Here is an 18,579-nt window from a genome sequence, read left to right on the forward strand (position 1 = left end):
AAGATAGTATTGTAAGAACAATCTCATGTTGGAGCATGAGGACACTCAGGCCAAGGCTGCACGATATATCGTTTGATAATTGTTACCGCAATATTGGCAATACTGTGATACTGATATGGCAGAAATATGCAAATGAGCTTCTAACAAATCTCGACATTGTTTCTTGGGCTTCTTTCCCAGAGCATTATTAAGGCTATTCTTAGCTTAAGAAGAATTTCCTACGGGAATTCACCACTGGCACTATGACTTAGTCCTCAGGAAACTGGACCTTTATGGGCTTTGAATATCAGATTAGAGTTTGCGAGGGTGTTTTGAGGAGTCTAAAACGGGGGTCGGCCACATGCGGCTTGTGTTACTGCCCTGTTGCGGCTCCACAGCTGAATCAGATCAGTAGGTAATAATAAAATAATCCTCCTTTACAGTAAAATAAAGCTCTGCTGATCCTTCAACACAGTTTAACAGTAAATGGTCTTAACTGTCAATTCACCCTTTAACGATGAAGGTAGGTGTGCAGACTGCTGGTCACCATAGCAACGCGTAAGCTAGTAGTTAACGAAACGGCAAAGAGAAAGATTCAGACAAACATCGATAATTTGGAGACTAATAAAATTATTTGTGTTTATAATCATTGCAGCTGCTGTCCTGATGCGTTTAATCTGCAACAAGAAATTAAAAAGTCGTGAGGATCATTCACCGACTTCTTGTTCGAATTCTCCCGTTCCACCTTAAATGGTGCCACAGTTACATTCTGGCACCTCGGGAACCATTTAAGGTGGAACAGGAAAATCTGAACAAGAAGCTGGCGAATGAGAAACTGACTGCAGCCTCATGAAGAGGACGATGAACGATATTTTACAAGAAACTGTTACACTTTGGAAAAGTTTCCTGCCAGAGATGCGAGAAAAGCAGCTGAGCGAAAGCTTAAAGCAGAGCAAAGTAAGTCTATGTTTACGTTTATATCATAATTTTCAGCCCATACTAGTACAGCACACACAGACATATTTACAGCCAATAGGGCAAAATGGACATAAAATTTTGTGGCTCCCAAGGTGGTTTGATTTTTGTCGAAAGGCTCTTGTTATCATTTGGATTGCGACCCCTGGGATAAGGGATGTGATCCAAGCTAATGTAAGTCAATTTAAGAGAAAAAAGAAGGCAGGCCAGTCTTTAAGCATGAATACTTGATTCAACTGATTACAATATGTACCAATATGTGTTTATATCAGGGTCTGACCGATATGACAATTTTGTGGCCAATATCAATTCAGAAGGGGCTAAAATTTCCAATAACTTCCAATGAAAGCATCATCAGTACTGAATATATATATATATATATACATACATGTTTCTTTTAAAAAAAAAATTTAAGATTTATTTAATATGAATATTATAGTACTGGGGGGCGGAGTTCCTCATAAATACCTCAATTTTTCTTTTGGTTTCTGTAGATTATCTCATTTTTCATCAGTGGTGTTCATCAGTTTTTATTCACTCGTATAAGATATTAGTCTCAAGCGAAAGGTCAGTTTTTGGATCATTTAAAAGTTTTTGTCATGCTTAGTATGAAGGAATCAGTAATTATCGTAAATACTATTTTGCAAATACCGATGACACTACAGGTCATGCAGATCTATCAGTTGAGGTCTAACCACGCGGTATAGGATATGATGCTGTGTTCGTTTCGTGCAGCCCCAGCTTTGGCTGTTTATTGTTTATTGTTTATTTTTCTCCCTCCCTGGCCTGGTCTGTTTTATTTCCTGCCCCACTTTTTCTCCAAAACAGGAAATAAACTTCCGCATTGATCCAACATCAGCCGAGCAGGCCAAACAAGTCTGAGCCAGAGATGAAAAGAGGCAATGAGGTAGGCTTTTGCTGTAAACAAAAAAATTCAGAAAGTATTACTGTAAAAACAAAACATCCATAAAACACATCTACAAACCAAAATACAAAGAAGACTTCAAAAGAAAACAAAAAAGAAGCATGACTATGTATAACTCAAAGAGGTAGTTCCTAAATATATCAGTACATGAGTATGTGTGTAAAATCAACAGTCGATAGGAGCTTTGCTGAGGAAATGGTGAATTCTTCCCAAAAGAATAACATCAGTTCATTTATTTGCTTCGTTCCCTGAGAGAAGTTCATCCTGAGAGGATCTGTGGGTAAAAATGTAGAAAAATACGCCGTACAAAGTGGTACGCCAGGTATTGGTCTGTGCTGTGCCAGTTTTCTGCCAGTTGTCTTTCTCTCAGATTGTAGTTTTTTTGTGCATTTGATCGATTAAGTACAACGCGTGGGCACATAAATGTGCACGGTTGGGGGGTAAAAAAAAAAAAAAAAAAGTTGCATTCCACATCAATGTTGAACCTTAAGAGCGATCCCACCGCTCAGTTTCAGTGGGGCAGATTTATATCGAGTAAAGTTCCACACTTCTAATGCCTTCAGTACAGCCACCGTCTTTGGTATAAACATCTATACCAAAATAGAGTTGCTCATCTACTTTAAAACCCTCCAGCATACATTTATATATACAGTCGCTGTTGGGACAAAACTTTGTATCTCCATTTTCTTTCCATAAATTGAATCTGCCAGCTGCCTTTTATTTTGTGTTAAAATTTCATGATAAACGAACCAATAGAAATGCTGCGTAATCATAATTTTTTACTTAACATCCATGGAAAGTAAAGTTTTTTTCTTTTGTGTATATGTATATATGCACCCCGGGTGCCGTGGGTAGGGCTGCCCACTGCTGCGGGCAACTGTTTAAGATTTGTATGTATATACATACAAACATACAAGCATACATACATTACATACAAATCTTTTTACATTTAGATTTTTGGAGATTAAGTGACCCTTATTAGTCCCGCAAGGGGGAAATTTCACCTCCGTATTTGATCCATCAGTGCAGTGAAACACTACATACACACTAGTGAACACATACACTAGGGGGCAGTGAGCACACTTGCCCAGAGCAGTGGGCAGCCCTATCCACGGTGCCCGGGGAGCATAAATACATATACACACTATATATGTGTGCGTGTGTGTCTATATATATATATATATATATATATATATATATATATATACACACACACACACACACACACACACACAATTTCCATCTTTTTAAAAAATTTGAAAACACCAGCTTCCATTTACTGTCTGCCAAAATTTCTTGATCAATGGATCAACAGAAAATTCCAAAATTTATCATCATTTTCAGTCACTTCTATTCAAAGTTAACACAATTTTTTCTCCTCCTGTAAAGTTTTCATTTTGGAGGCGTTTTGTCCCGACGACGACATATATACATAACGCGACTGTTTGATTTGTCGACACACAAGATTAAAAAAAAAAAAAGTTTGTCAAGCAACCGGTCAGAAACAGCTGTGTATGGTTGCTTTCTTTTTTTCTTTTTCACATTCAATACGGTCAGAGAAGAGTCGTCACGTTTACAGACCTTTTAACGGAAGCTTTGTGCCAGTTCAAGTCATTTTGAGAAGCAGCACGCTCACCCTGTCTTTCTCTCTCTTCGTAGAACTCTGTGTGAAAAATACGCACACACACACACACAACCACACACACACACACAGCCACACACTCCCACAGCAGATACTCGTCTACTGACGAGCCGATGTGTTTACAGACTTTACTGATCTTTTGAAAACGTTTGAGGATTCCTTTCAGGCTGTTATGCCTAAAGACACAGCAGGCGACAATATGGACAACGTTTGGTTACTGTACTCTAACAGCTACTTCATTTCTGAGATACCACAGGCAGATGCTTCACTGGAGGACTCACTCGAGACTCATAATCAGCTGCGTTTTTCTGATTGTTCATTTACATTGTCTTTCGTCCTGAAGACGGTGCCACTTCACCTTCCCGGTCTGTTTTCCTGACACTGTTAGATTAGACGTTGGCTTTAAAGAGAATATAAACTTCAGTCATGATAACACACCACAAACTGAAACGCTTAACCATTCAACAGGCAGATAAAGGGTACAGCTGTATGCAAAAAAAACAGCCAACATGTTTTCTTATAAATTGTGCAGTAAAATGTGCAGATGTGTGTTATCTGTAGATCTGTAGAGGGGGGGGGGGGGGGGGGGGGGGGGGGGGGGGCTGGAGTCATGCTAAACCCAACCAAAGTGGTATAATATAACTGAACATATTTTGGATGAGCTCTTATTTACTAATCAGGTCTCTCCATGATCTTTTTTGAGGCCTCATTTATGGCAGTTAACGTCTAATAAAAATACATAAAGCCTCAGAAACATCAAAGTAAACGTACGTGGAAAAAGATTTCATTTAGCTCAGAAACAGTGAGCCAGTCCTTTAATCGCAGTAAAGGGGAATTCCAACTAATTTCCAAAATTTCTGTATAATTAAACCATAAACCTGTAGCAAAGCCATTCTGAGTGGGTCGGTGTGAAACGCTCCAGTCAAGAGAAACTTACTAAATTAGAACTCTTCACAGTGGCGGTGATAGGAACCAGACGTCTAAAGCCTCTAAAAGCTTCCCTACAAAAGTTATTACGAAATGGTTATAAATTCACTTCCTTACGTGAGACACATTGTTTTACAGCAGATTGGAGGAGGTTTTGTGCTAAAATGTATTTTTAAACAACCATTCATGGTAGTGGGGTATTTACAGGGGCAAATCTGTGAGTCAAAATAGTGCCTAAATAAAACTTCAGATTTATGACTATTTTACAATCATCAACATCACATGCCTTGATCGGGTGCCCACTGCTCGCCAGCCTTCTGGACTGGCTAGACCACCACTGAGCTTCATGCTGTACAACGCTGTGCAATCCTGACCCTCATGAACTGACCCTCCCGATGATGCTGCTGTCGCCGCTGCATAATCAGTAACTAATCAAACTAATCAAACTAACCATTGCTTCTCCTGTTTTTCCTGCTTTGTACTATTATACTATAAAACTTTATACTAACATTGCTTGCTATCCGGTGTCGACCAGAGCAGGATGGGTTCCCCTTCTGAGGCTTGGTTCCTCTCAGGGTTTCTTCCTCTTGCTCTTAGGGAGTTTTTCCTCGCCACTGGTGAGGCTCATGGGGGCTTGGACCCGGATTTTCTTTCTGTAATGCTGATTTTTCTGTAAAGCTGCTTTGTGACAACACCTCTTGTAAGAAGCGCTACAATAAACTTTGCAACATATATAAACTCAGAAGACAGGTGTAGCATCGGGGGCAGTCGTGGGCTGGAGGTTAGGGAGCTGGCCCTGTGACCGGACGGTTACCGGTTCGATCCCCAGCACCGACAGTCCATGACTGATGTGTCCTTGAGCAAGACACCTAACCCCCAATTGTTCCCCAGGTGCCGTGGATATGGCTGCCCACCGCTCACTGCCCCCTAGTGTGGTGTTTCACTTCACGGATGGGTTAAATGCGGAGGTGGGATTAAAAAAGTATCACTTAACTTGAGTTCACTGGTGGTTTTGGATAGTAAATAAAATGGCCATCATCTATATTTTGTAGATATCACAACCCCTGGTTCCTATCACCACCACTGTAAAGAAATCGGAGTTCTCTAGAACGGACCGTGTCGGATCCGAATGGCTCCGTTTGCCTCTCAACCACTGAATTATGCAGGGATTTTGAGAAATTTTGTGGAATTATCCTTTAAGGCTTGGTCACTTTTAACAGAACAACTCTACAGAAGTATATAATAAAAGTGAATCCAAATGAAATCATGCTACGTGATGCCTTCCTCTCATTGTTGTCCACATCAGCAGGTTTGGCCTGCTTGTTCATAAGCGTCGCTTATTAGGATTAGGATGAGAGGATGTGAAAGAGGAGTCAGCGAGTGGAGATGAAAAGGCGGAGTGTTGCGATGGGATGGGGGAGGTATGATGTGGATTGTGTGACTACTCCACAGAAAAAAGAAAACAAAAAAAAACTTTTAGCGCTGTACGATGCCTTCAACGACCTACATATTCAGTTTTCATATACTTAAAACTTCCATAAAATCTTAAAAAAACACATATATTAATGCCTTATATTATCATTTTTAACTGTGATACTGTCAGTTACTAAGTAAGAAACAACTGAAATCTATACTATAGATATAATGCCTTTAAATATAAGTAAATGTTTTAGTCTCGAGACGTCTGTAGGCGTCGTATGTTAGTCTACTTCTGAACATAAGGCTAGTATTGAGCTCAGAGTAAGATCAGATAGCCAACGGTCTTCAATATCAAGGACACTTCCCTGACCTTCTGCGCACAAGATTACCATCCACCTACACACACGCACACACACACGCGCGCAACTGCCCACCATGGCCACGTTAAACACTTGGCATTTACATGCGTCTTGGGTGGTCCGAACATAAGCGCTAAGTACCATGTCTCCAGGACACCGTGTGGTAATCATTCCCAGCATCTTTGGAGGCGGTCGGGGACGTATTTGACCATGTAACGCTTGCAGCATGAGCGCTACAGCACACGAAGGACCACCAAGCCTCAGGGGGCTAGATAACAAGAACGTCTGGGGACAACTGTTTGAAATTTTGGGCTAAATGTGGGTGGGAACAAGGACTTAATGAGCTGCAGTCACACTCGACGTTCGCAGTGCGTGTCGGGCTGTAAACCTGGCAATAAAAAAAAAAAACTGCAGGTTTGTGCAGTTAGCAAGCTAGCTAACTCACTTAGCATAAACCGTAATGACGAAAAATTGAGTAAACACAGTTACACAATTGAGTAGTTACACCAAACAGTTATATACTCATCGGGGGATAGTCCTACACAATGAATTGCACCAAAAAAAATGTTTGGCGGCAGTAGAGAGACTTGTATTCAGCTGCTGTTAGCCAAAGAGCTAACACAGCAGTTAGCAAGCTTGCTAACTCGCCAGCCAGTGAGGCAGTGAAAACAACCCACTTACATCAGAAATCTATGCAATAATCACATGTGCACAGTGCTGTACACTGATCTGTAGCACAAAGTGTAGATAGAGCCTGTTTAGTGTTCAGCTACAGTTAGCCACTGAGCTAACATCACAGCTAGCAGGCCGGCTAACTAAAACCATCTAAAACAATTAGAAAACCACAGGAGTAAAGTTAATAATACAGCCTGGAAACCGTCTGTGTATTGCGCTGTGTTTAGTCTCTCTTATCTGTTCATTTACAGTCAGTGGGGAAAACTATTTAAAGCTTTGTGGCTAAAAACTGCTAAAATTAGCTTTGGATTAGCATGGGAGCTATCATACGAGGGGGGCCCCTCTCACAGCCGAAGGTCGAAGACGTGAATTCGCACCAAAGTCGAATTCCAAGAACATTTTCTTCGCTATGGAAAAATGAAATTTCAATCATTTATCACAGTAAAAATTGCAAAAAAAAAGTGTGGAAACAGCCTCAGTGTGAAATGTCTAAACCAAACCCACGCCTCATAAACAGTGCACTTTTGGTGCACTTTTAATGGTGCACCGTTCTTGTTGTCAACACTGCAAAAAGCCAAAAGCATAGATGCACACAGGTCATGTGTGCGTTGAGGCAGTCGTGGGCAGGAGGTTAGGGAACCAGCCTTGTGACCAAAAGGTTGCCGATTTGATCCCCAGAGCCGACAGCACATGACTGGGTTGTCCTTGAGGAAGATACCTAACCTGCAACTGCTCCCCGGGAAATGCGGATTGGGCTGCCCACTGCTCCGGGCAAGTGTGCTCACTGCCCCCTAATGTGTGTGTGCTCACTAGTGTGTATGTGGTGTTCCACTTCACAGATGGGTTAACTGTGGAGGTGGAATTTCCCCATTTGTGGGAGTAATAAGGGTCTCTTAATCTTAAGTCAGCATGGCTGAAAAGTCCCACCTCAAAAAATTCCAATTAAGCACTTAGTTGTGTCTCATGCATTCAGAGCACAAACTACGCATTAAAACAGTTCCACAGTTGGCTAACGATAGCGCTTCGCTAACTAGCTTGCTTTGCTTGTGTTATCAATTGTTCTCCAGACTTTAAAAATTTGAGGAATTTCGTGAGAGGGTTTTAGAGAGCGTGCACCCTTGTTAACAGTGGCTTTCTCCACAATCCACCTCCGAAACTTTAACACGTTGTCCACAGGCATGCACCTTCGTTAAGAGATCATGTCTGGCCCCCGAGAGGCTAAGGATCGATACGCTAATAAACTGCGCCACCATAATAACATTCCGATCACATGGGCTACGCAGCTTCTCTCTTCTCTCTCATTTGGGTCTCTCAGATGGTTGGTTAGTGAGGTGGGTAACACCTCTGCCTTCTATGCTGTAGACTGGGGTTCAATCCCCACCTGGGTAACCACCCTATACCAATAAGAGTCCTTGGGCAAGACTCCTAACACCACATTGGCCTTCCTGTGTAAAATGATCAAATTGTAAGTCGCTCTGGATAAGAGCGTCAGCCAAATGCCATAAATGTAAATGTAAATTTGGCAGCCCATGTGATCAAAATGTCTGTGACAGCTTGTACATAGTTTTGTCCAAAGTTTTGCTGGTCACTTTTGAGAGAAAGACGTGGTAAACGTGCACCGTACCCTTCCTCCAGTCACAAAATCTGATCTTAAGTGGTCACGGGAGACGCATGGAAATGCCAGGTGTAAACAGTTTTTCGTCTCACTGTGCACTACAGGCCTGCAGTACTGTGTGGTCAGACTCCACCCTTGAGTTATTTAATATCCCTTCAAAAGAGCTGAAGCACAATACATTCATTTTTCAGACGAGGAGATTACATATGAAAAAATCCCCTTGCATGAAGGAAGGGGGGAAAAAAATCAAGCAAAAATAAAAGCACAACAACCCATAAACAGGTTTTATTGTGCTGATGGGTCTGCATTTGTATTTGGGATTATTAGCAGAAAATGCGACCAACTTCTAAGACTGAACTTTGGAAGTGTGGAAAAATTTCCCTGCAGATTTCTTTGAAGAACTGAAAGTAGGAATGTAAGGAGTGCACAAAATAATTCAGGGAAAAAAAAACTGCTATGATATTTAGTTGCTGTTAAATATCCATTTTCCTGATGCTGAAATATGAATATCTTATCCTTAAATAACCAAAGAGTGGCCTTCTGACTTCTACACAGTCCGGAACGCTTCAATTCAGGGTTTTTGGGTTTTTTGGGGGTTTTTTTGAGTGGTTGCCGTCACAGACGTTAGCATTAGCCATCTTTTGGTCAATGCTCCTGAGCGTCTGGCTGCTTACTGGCTTTGACTTTTAAAGTCGAAACTAAATGGAATGCTTTTTACGAGGTGAAGGAATGTTGACGCATATAAAAAGGAAAAAAAAGGGTTTTGTGATTTGTGCCTTTGTAAAGCTCAGTGATACGAATGGGCTGATTAATTAGCTGAGTGAAGATAAAGACTATAACCCAGATTCACATTCACGTCAGTCTTGGCCGTTCGAGACGACTTCTTTTGACGAGCTGAGAAAAATTTCTTATGCTCACAAAAACATGCACCCCACCTCAGTTACCCCCCGTTAACCTGTGCCGTAGTTGCATAGAGGGCAAGTCAAGGTGTCAAACACACACACACACACACACACACACACACACACACACACACACACACAAACACAGGTGCGAGGACCGTTGCCGTAGCTGCGCGGGAAGAGAGGACCTCCCCTGTTACTCGAGCGCGTGAGGTAGACGGTGCTGGATCCAGGCTCTCTCAGAATGAGGTGAAAGGTCAGAAAGTTCAGCGGTGAGCTTGCAGTCAGTCTCGAGTTTTTCTCCATCGCTGGCCGTGAGCGGCGCGCTGATACGCTTCCTCCGGAGAGGACGACGGGCCCTCGCGGGGGGACGAGCCCGAGCGGCTGCTCTCCTCCTGTGACTGCGTGGAGGCTGCGGAGGAGAGGTGGGGGTCCTGAGAAGTGGAGGGTGACAGCGCCCCCTTGTGGGGACACTGGGCCACCATGTGCATTACACTCTGACAGTAGTGGCATTTCTTTGGCTGAGGTGGCAGGCCACACTCTTTAGCATGGTGGTCCAGGCCTCCACAGTTATAACACCTCAAGAGAGAGAGAGAGAGAGAGAGAGAGAGAGAGAGAGCGAGAGAGAGAGAGAGACAGAGAGAGAGAGAGACAGAGAGAGAGAAAGAGAGAGAGAGAGGGGGGGGGGTGCGTTAGTCATGGCTTTAAGGATTTATCAACCTGTATGGATTTCAAAACACATTTCAGACTTTTAACTGACTTAAATCCTCTTTCGTCGAGTGACTCTATACCGTAATGTCGTTTATTTCATTAAAATTGCTTTTCATCACTATTAAAAGGATCATGACACTACCCAAACTTTCCCAAATGTTTTGGAAGTGACAATTTTAGGTCATTTTGAGCAGAGCTCAAAAGCGCTGGCCAGTACATCACTAGCGGTCCCAGTTCTGAACAGCTTTACACCCAAAAAATCATAATATTTTCATTAAAACACACAAAAAACTTCAATTTAACTTGATTACAGAAAATATGTTTTGGCAGTGACAAATTCTTAAATATTCCACACTGATTTCCAGAATTCAGGACTGATTTACCTCAAAACAACGGGGTCTAAATGCTGACCATGTGGCCATGAAGGACAAGGACATCAAATTATAATGAAATTTTGAAAAGAAATTGGTGGAATTCCCCTTTAAGAAGTTCAAATTACCCTGAATGTACTTCAATTTCAGTTTCAGGCTGTAGTGTAAAATCAGGCTATAAATGTATTTAATAACTAAGCCGCACATTTATTACTTCTCACTGCTGTTGAAGGGGAGTTTCTAACCACTGTAACTGAGCTGTTCATCCAGCAGAGGGCAGTAAAACACAGTGGATCTTAATCCTGACCAGCAGAGAGGGCGTGTGTATCTGCAATACCTTTAGCCAGGCTTCATCAGGGCTCAAAACGAGCCTGCGGTGGAAGACAAAACTCAAGAGTCTTGCTCAAGCTTTGCTGAGACACTCTCTAAAAGAGCTCCATCAGTTTGTAACTGAGGCCTGTGGTGAGTCCGGTTTGTTCCATTCACAGCTGTAGAGCTACTTCAGTCTGTCAAGCCTTTCGAATACAACCCCAATTCCAGTGAAGCTGGGACTTTGCGTAAAACATAAATAAAAACAGAATACGATGATTAACAAATCCTTTTCAGCCTATATTCAACTGAATACACTACAAAGACAAGATATTTAATGTTCAAACGGATAAACTGCTGTTTTTTGCAACACCTGTTTGGAACATTCCACAGGTGAACAGGTTAACTGGAAACAGGTGAGTGTCATGATTGGGAATAAAGGGAGCATCCCTGAAAGGCTCAGTCGTTCACAAGCAGGGACGGGCGAGGTTCACCACTCTGTGAACAACTGTGTGATCAAATAGTCCAACAGTCTAAGAACAACGTTTCTCAACGTGCAACTGCAGGAATTTAGGGATTTCATCATCTACAGTCCATAATATCATCAAAAGATTCAGAGAATCTGGAGAAATCTCTGCAGGTAAGCAGCAAGGCAGAAAACCAACACTGAATGCCCGTGACCTTCGACCCCTCAGGCGGCACTGCATTAAAAACCCACATCATTCTGTAACGGATATTCCCACATGGGCTCAGGAACACTTCAGAAAACCACTGTCAGTGAACTCAGTTCGTCGCTCCATCTACAAGTGCAAGTTAAAACTCTGCCGTGCAAAGCGAAGCCACATATCAACACCACCCAGAAACGCCGCCGGCTTCTCTGGGCCAAGCTCATCTGAGATGGACTGACGCAGAGTGGAAAAGTGTCCTGTGGTCTGACGCGTCCACATTTCACACTGTTTCTGGAAATCAGGGACGTCGTGTCCTCCAGGCCAAAGAGGAAAAGGACTGTCCGGATTGTTTTCAGCGCAAAGTTCAAAAGCCAGCATCTCTGATGGTGTGGGGGGGTGTTAGTGCCCATGGCAGGGGTAACCTGCACATCTGTGAAGGCCCCATTAATGCTGAAAGGTCCATACAGGTTTTGGAGCAACATCTGCTGCCATCCAAGCAACGTCTTTTTCAGGGACGTCCAGCTTATTTCAGCAAGACGATGCCAAGCCACATTCTGCACGTGTTACAACAGCGTGGCTTCGTAGTAAAAGAGTGCGGGTACTAGACTGGCCTGCCTGCAGTCCAGACCTGTCTCCCATTGAAAATGTGTGGCGCATTATGAAGCACAAAATACGACAGCGGAGACCCCGGACTGCTGAGCAGCTGAAGCTGGACATCAAGCAGGAATGGGAAAGAATTCCACCTACAAAGCTTCAACAATCAGTGTCCTCAGTTCCCAAACGCTTATTGAGTGTTAAAAGGAAAGGTGATGTAACACAGTGGTAAACACGCCCCTGTCCCAACTTCTTTGGAACGTGTTGCAGGCATCAAATTCAAAATTAGTGAATATTTGCAAAAAACAATAAAGTTTATCTGTTTGAACATTAAATATCTCGTCTTTGTAGTGTATTAAACTGAATACAGGCTGAAAAGGATTTGTTAATCATCGTATTCTGTTTTTATTTATGTTTTACACAACGTCCCAACTTCACTGGAATTGGGGTTGTACATCACCGGACACATCTATCAATAATCTCTAAATCAACTGTCAAGTGATCTGGGATCCAGTGTTGACCGCTCATGTTTTATTAAAGGGTCCACTCACTGGAAACCTTTAAGAGTTTGATGTACTATAACAATTTCCCTCTGTCAGTCCACACAGTCCACATATGGAAGCTAAGCTGCAAATACAGCCAATGTTGAACTCTGGTTTTGTGATGTCACAACACATTTGCATATGTCCAGCCTATGGCCCCGCCCATTTATGTTGAAGTTACAAGTTAGATTTCAGCAAAGATTGCTTTTCAGATGAGACACTTTACAGGGCAGCCAATCAGAGCAAAGCTCATTTACATACAGCCATATATAAACGGTCACATTTCTGTTGACTTATGCATAAATAAGTTCACCCATCCTCTACAGAGGACTGATTTCCGCAGATTTTAATGCACAGCTACTGTTTATTTGATGTATTTAACATATTGGCACACATAAATATAAAATACGTCATGTGCAAAAGTTACAGCATATTTATTTTTTGAAATATACTGTCCGTTCTCCATTAGGAATATGTTCACTTGTTTTCCCCTAGAAAACCAACAATACATGTCATTTGACCAGGGGTGCACAAACTTTTGCATACGACTGTATATCAGTAGCTAAAGCAGCCTGTTTAGCTCCAAGAGATCCAGACAGAGCTGATGGTACATAAACCCACACAAGCAAAGTGAACCTCGCGGATAAACTGTAGGAAATGAGCCCTTTAAAAATGATCACATGCACAAGGAGGAGCAGAATCTCTCCTTACGAGCCTGAAACGGTCGAGTGCTCGAAATCAGTACGGTGTGAATTCTGTCGTCAGTGTTACTAGGGAGCCTGTGGTTGCCACGGTGCGCAGTAACGAGTGGGCTGGAGACCACATTAGCCAGTTCTAAATATAGACAATCAGATTTCGCCATACAGCACAGCCTGCGTCCGTCCAAAAACCTCTCATGGGAGCATTTCATACGTATACACAACACAGGCCTGTATATACACACAGGCACTTACTGTATATGAGCCATAGAAAAGATAATCGAGATCTGCTTTGATCTCATTTCATGCTAAATTGAAAATCAACAGATAAAATCTGTTCAAAAACACGAAGCATATGAATAGACAAGGTTCAAATGATCAAAACTGGGAAGCTTTTTATCAAATTTAAGTTCATTTTTGGGTTATTTGACCAAAACAGGACACCTTGTGACCTTTATATGACTTCAGCAGTTTCACAGTTAAAACTGTGCTATTTTTTGTCAAATGATGACGGTAAAAAACAATTTGAGTGAATGTTTTTATAAGCACATTGGAGATCATTCACACCGATGATCTGTGATCTGTTCTTTATGTATGACGGAATTTCCGGTGGCAAATCTCAAGAAACATTTTTAATCAAATCAGAACATTTAACTGTTCATCAATGCATTAAATTGTCCTGTTTTGCCAAAAAATATTTCAGCAGCATTTGAGAATTTAGTAAAATAATAATTCATTTGGGTTCTCAAACCCTGTCAGCCCTGTTACTGTATTATTATTTTCACTATTATTGTTATTATGTTTTAATAAAAGCCACACAATCTCAAAATTACTCACAGAAAATGACAGGATCTGACCTGATGACGATGACGATGGAATTTTCCATTATTTATCATCTCATTATTGACAGTGCTGTCTGTCTAAATACATAAAATCTGTTCTGTTAACATGGTCGAGGTATTAATTTATTAATTTATGGAATGTTCACGCCTAATAATACAATATCTTCATGGCCACATCAATTTAAATGTCTGAATTAAACCTTGTTACCATTACCTGTTTTTATATTAATAAAAATGTATTATACACAAACACATCATACAAATACATTACACACCAAATAAAAGATCAACTAATTCTCTAAAATATATATAAAATACATCATTTTAAACACCACAGTGAAAAATGTTTAATTGTATCAGTCACTACACACTGCAATAGCATTTCATTAATTCATTATTTTTAACATTCATCTCTAAGAACCGTACAGAATCCAGCTAAGCTTCTCATTTCATTTCAAGCGTTAATTCCAACTTTCATTTTTGAAAACATTTTCTCAATTTATGCAAAAAAATTCTATTTTTCCGAAACATTTCAGATGAGAACTGAACACCTGCATAAATTGACATTTTTTTTCCCAAAAAAATGAACATAATAATATAAAAAAAATAACATATTACCTATGATCCTGAAAACTCTGACTCTTGTATTTGTTTATTTGCCCTTTTTGTTTCGTTTTATTTCTGTATTCATTTTTGATTCTCCTTGTTTTGTTTTTTTTTTACCACAATTTGTTTATTTCTGGAAATTAGTTTGGTTTCATTGGGTTCATCTAGCAAAAAAACTCCTTCTGGGGGTCCTGTTGACCAGCTTTAATATATATATATATATATATATATTATATATTATTATATTATATTATATTATATTATATAGTTATATTTACAAGTTATAATATATAACAACAAATCTAGCAGATAAAATGAGTTTCTGTCTATACATTCTACATGTACACTATGTAAACACATGAAAGCATAAAATACTTCATTATTTAGTCGAACGGTCAATTCAGATTTCACCATCCCCAAATGCCCAAGTCTACGGTTGTATGCAAAAAGTTTCGGCACCTCTGGTGAAATAACTTTTAATACATAATAACTTTTTATTTACACAATTTAGCAAACTGGAAAAAGGAAATCTACGAAGTAAAGCTTCTGCAACATTTTATATTTTATCATTTTATCATTTTCCGATATTTTAAACTCAAATAAACAGAAGCTGTTCACCTGTAAATGTGCAGGACAAAAGCGTGTTGTCTGTAGAAGTTGTTTTATTTTCAAAAATGTCATTTGGCCGGGCTTTTCAAACTTTTAATATGACTGTACTTTACTACCAAAACTTCAATCATTTTTGTTCACTGCCTTTTGAATACGTTGAAGGAAGAAAAGCAAAAAGTACCTGAATTTTGAAGTCACCAAAACCCAAACAACAAAGAGGCAAAGCCAACTTCAACACAGCCTACGTGTTGGACTTCATCAAACAATACTTAAATAGTACTTACACATTTTACATTTGCACATCTAGATTGACGCAGAGCGCGACAGCTGAGCAAACCACATCACTTTAACTGATAATTCGGTGATGACTGAAGTCTGAAGCTCAGCCTCAGTGCAGAGAGCAAATCTCAGAGAGCCTGAATCCTGTAGGTGGCAGTGCAGGATCAACACTACAGCCGATCGGCCGCGTTCACGCGGTGCGATACAGGACGGCTCCAGGACGGCCGTCTCCACTTTAACCGCATCTGCATCGGCCTCTTTCCCGCATGTTAGCGTATGGAAATGTGCTTCCTGCCGAATTACTTTGTCCTTTCATTTTAAGGCATTTTAAGAGAACAAAAACAAGCCAATGTCTGTTTCATAGGACATGTTATCATAGAGCAGCAGCACTGAGGAAACACAGAATCCATAACCGTGTTAATAACTTAAATATCATCTGTGATACTGAACTGAATCATTACTGCTCAGCATTACGACAGAGCGTTTAATCCAAAACTCTAATACCACTGCAACTGTTTCCACATCGTAAAGAGCTCCACTTAATCTCCTAATTTATAGCATTTAACAAACCCTTATGCAAGTCAAAGCGCCGTTAATTTGGTATAATAAGAACTGCAGTAAACCAAAAAACAAACAAACAAACAAACAAACAAAAAACAGCCGCTAATTAAGAACAGCAGCTTCCAGAACTACAGTGGAAATTCATAGTAAATCCAGCATCTCAGCATCATCTTAAAAAGATGGTTCTTCAAGGGTTCCTTAGTAAAAAAAAACGGCATGTAGAACCGTGAGAAGGTTCTTGAGATTAATAAACAATGTGCAGTAGATGGTTCTACACAGGACCTTTTTGAAAAGGGTTCTTCACAGCATCAAAAACGGATCATCTGCTGTAACAAGCTTGACCTCGTAATGACGGAAGAACCCTTGGTCAAAACGCGTCTATGTAGAACCATCCACAGCACATTCCCCATCAATCTGAAGAACTCTTTCACGACACACAGAACCCTTTAATCATGCAAAAGGTTTGAGTGTTCATGGTTCTATATAGACCATTTTCTTTTCTAAAGAACCATCTTCTCTCCATTTCAATCATTCGGTCTAAAATAAAATGAGAAAACTGCAGGACGGAGAGAAATTTGTGTCAAACTGAAAATCAATCAACTTCAGCGAAAAACACAAAATGCACTGCACACATTTCTGCTCCATACAGACATTTGGAATACGTGCCCTCATTTTCAGCTCTTTACTGAAAACTTTACACTGAAAAGTGTAAATATTTTAAACGTTTTAAAACTGAAACGCTGAGCTTGTCAGAATTTCATACAATCCAGTTTGAAATGTGACAAAGGCACGACTATCACTACTGACTTCCACCGTTCAGCGTTCAGAGTTTTTGCACTGAATTCCACTGTTTTGATGCATTTCAATGAGCCAAACACATCTGCAGTGCAAAAAACAGGTCCAGTGATGTGAAAGCACTGCAATAGAGGATTTGTCTATTCTGCCTATGGAAACTTAACATCACGTGTGCACTGCATTTCACCGTTTTCCCTGTTATAATTACATTTCAGTGATGAAGATCTGCTTTAAGTACTGCTGTGAGGAAAGCAATATAGCCAGACCCTCTTCACATTCGTATTACTGTATAAAATCTAGTGCTCACATTAAAAAAAAAAGATCAAAACTAATTTAAACTGTTTTCAATTGATTAAACCTTGCATTCCTACTCGAGGCTGCACAGATCTATGCCATGCATTCGTCACATCTTATTTGGGGTTAACTTCTCTATAAACAAACAGATCTATAACGTCATCATACAAACAGACTTTTTGATCATTTTATAAAATATTAGTAAAGCTTATTTTTAAGTGTGTGACCCAGAAATACTTTGCCAGTTTATTACAAAGCAGGAAAATTACGGAGGGACAACCCGGAGAGCAGTGAGAGAAAGTTATAGTCGTCTCTTACAGTTAAAAGCTGTGCAGTTATGGAATATAATACCTTTAGAAACCCAAACACAAAACGAATTGAATTGAAAGTTTAGCTTAAACAGAAACAAACCAGAGAACATTGTGACATTTTGTAAGTTTTAACTGATACACAGATATAAGTATATAAATCGCTGCTGTCAGAACAAAAACTTGTATCTCCATTTCTGTCATTTTTCAGTTTTTTTAAAAACTCTGGAAGCACCTTTAGATTGTGTTTAAATTTTATGATGAACGGATCAAAAGAAACGTCCCAAAATGAGGTGGAAAATTTCTGGTTCCATTGACTTGCATACAAAGTAACGGAGGTTTTTTCACTCTCCTGTAAAGCTATTTTGGATCCAACAGCATATATATATATATATACACATACATATAGATAGATAGACAGACAATCACAGAACCAGAATTTTTTTGTAATTTTGGGACATTTCTTTTGATCCGTTCATCATAAAATTTCAACACAATGTAAAACAGCAAAAGGCATTCAAATTATGATAAAATTGAACAACAAAATGACAAAAATTGGAGATATGAGGTTTTCTTCTGACAGCAGCTATTTCTCTCTCTCTCTACCTCTATTATATATATAAGTAAATTAGCTTAAGCTAGATGCCCTATTCACATTACATGTGTTGCCTTCTGCATAACAGTTTATCTGTATTAGTTACTGTTAAATAAACAACTAAAACAAATGAATAAATAAATAATATTCTATTCTGACAAACTCAGCATTTCGTTTTTAAAATGCAAATCCTCGTACATTGTTTTTCCGTGAAAAGCTCAAGCGAAAGGAAATAGAGAGACAATATAATAGAGATTATTTCTCATTTTGGCTCGGACGTTTTGGCGGATTCTGCGTCTCGCTGTGGAACAGTGACGTCATGCGTGGACTTTTTTTGCACTATAGTGATTGATTTTCAATGTGAATTCCTCTCCACAGC

At 40.1% G+C, this 18,579-nt stretch overlaps 1 protein-coding gene across 1 annotated transcript in view; it reads right to left on the bottom strand.

Annotated features, from left to right (window-relative positions):
* Positions 1-8,437: 8,437 nt before the first annotated feature.
* Positions 8,438-18,579, bottom strand: part of lin28b (lin-28 homolog B (C. elegans)) — a 50,282-nt gene continuing 40,140 nt past the window's right edge. The window contains exon 4 of the mRNA XM_017714716.2: positions 8,438-9,997. Coding sequence (XP_017570205.1) covers positions 9,703-9,997 — 295 coding nt within the window. The 3' untranslated portion in view covers positions 8,438-9,702. The remainder of the gene's footprint in view (positions 9,998-18,579) is intronic.

Source organism: Pygocentrus nattereri, chromosome 4 (genome assembly GCF_015220715.1).
Source record: "Pygocentrus nattereri isolate fPygNat1 chromosome 4, fPygNat1.pri, whole genome shotgun sequence".
Taxonomy (NCBI): domain Eukaryota; kingdom Metazoa; phylum Chordata; class Actinopteri; order Characiformes; family Serrasalmidae; genus Pygocentrus; species Pygocentrus nattereri.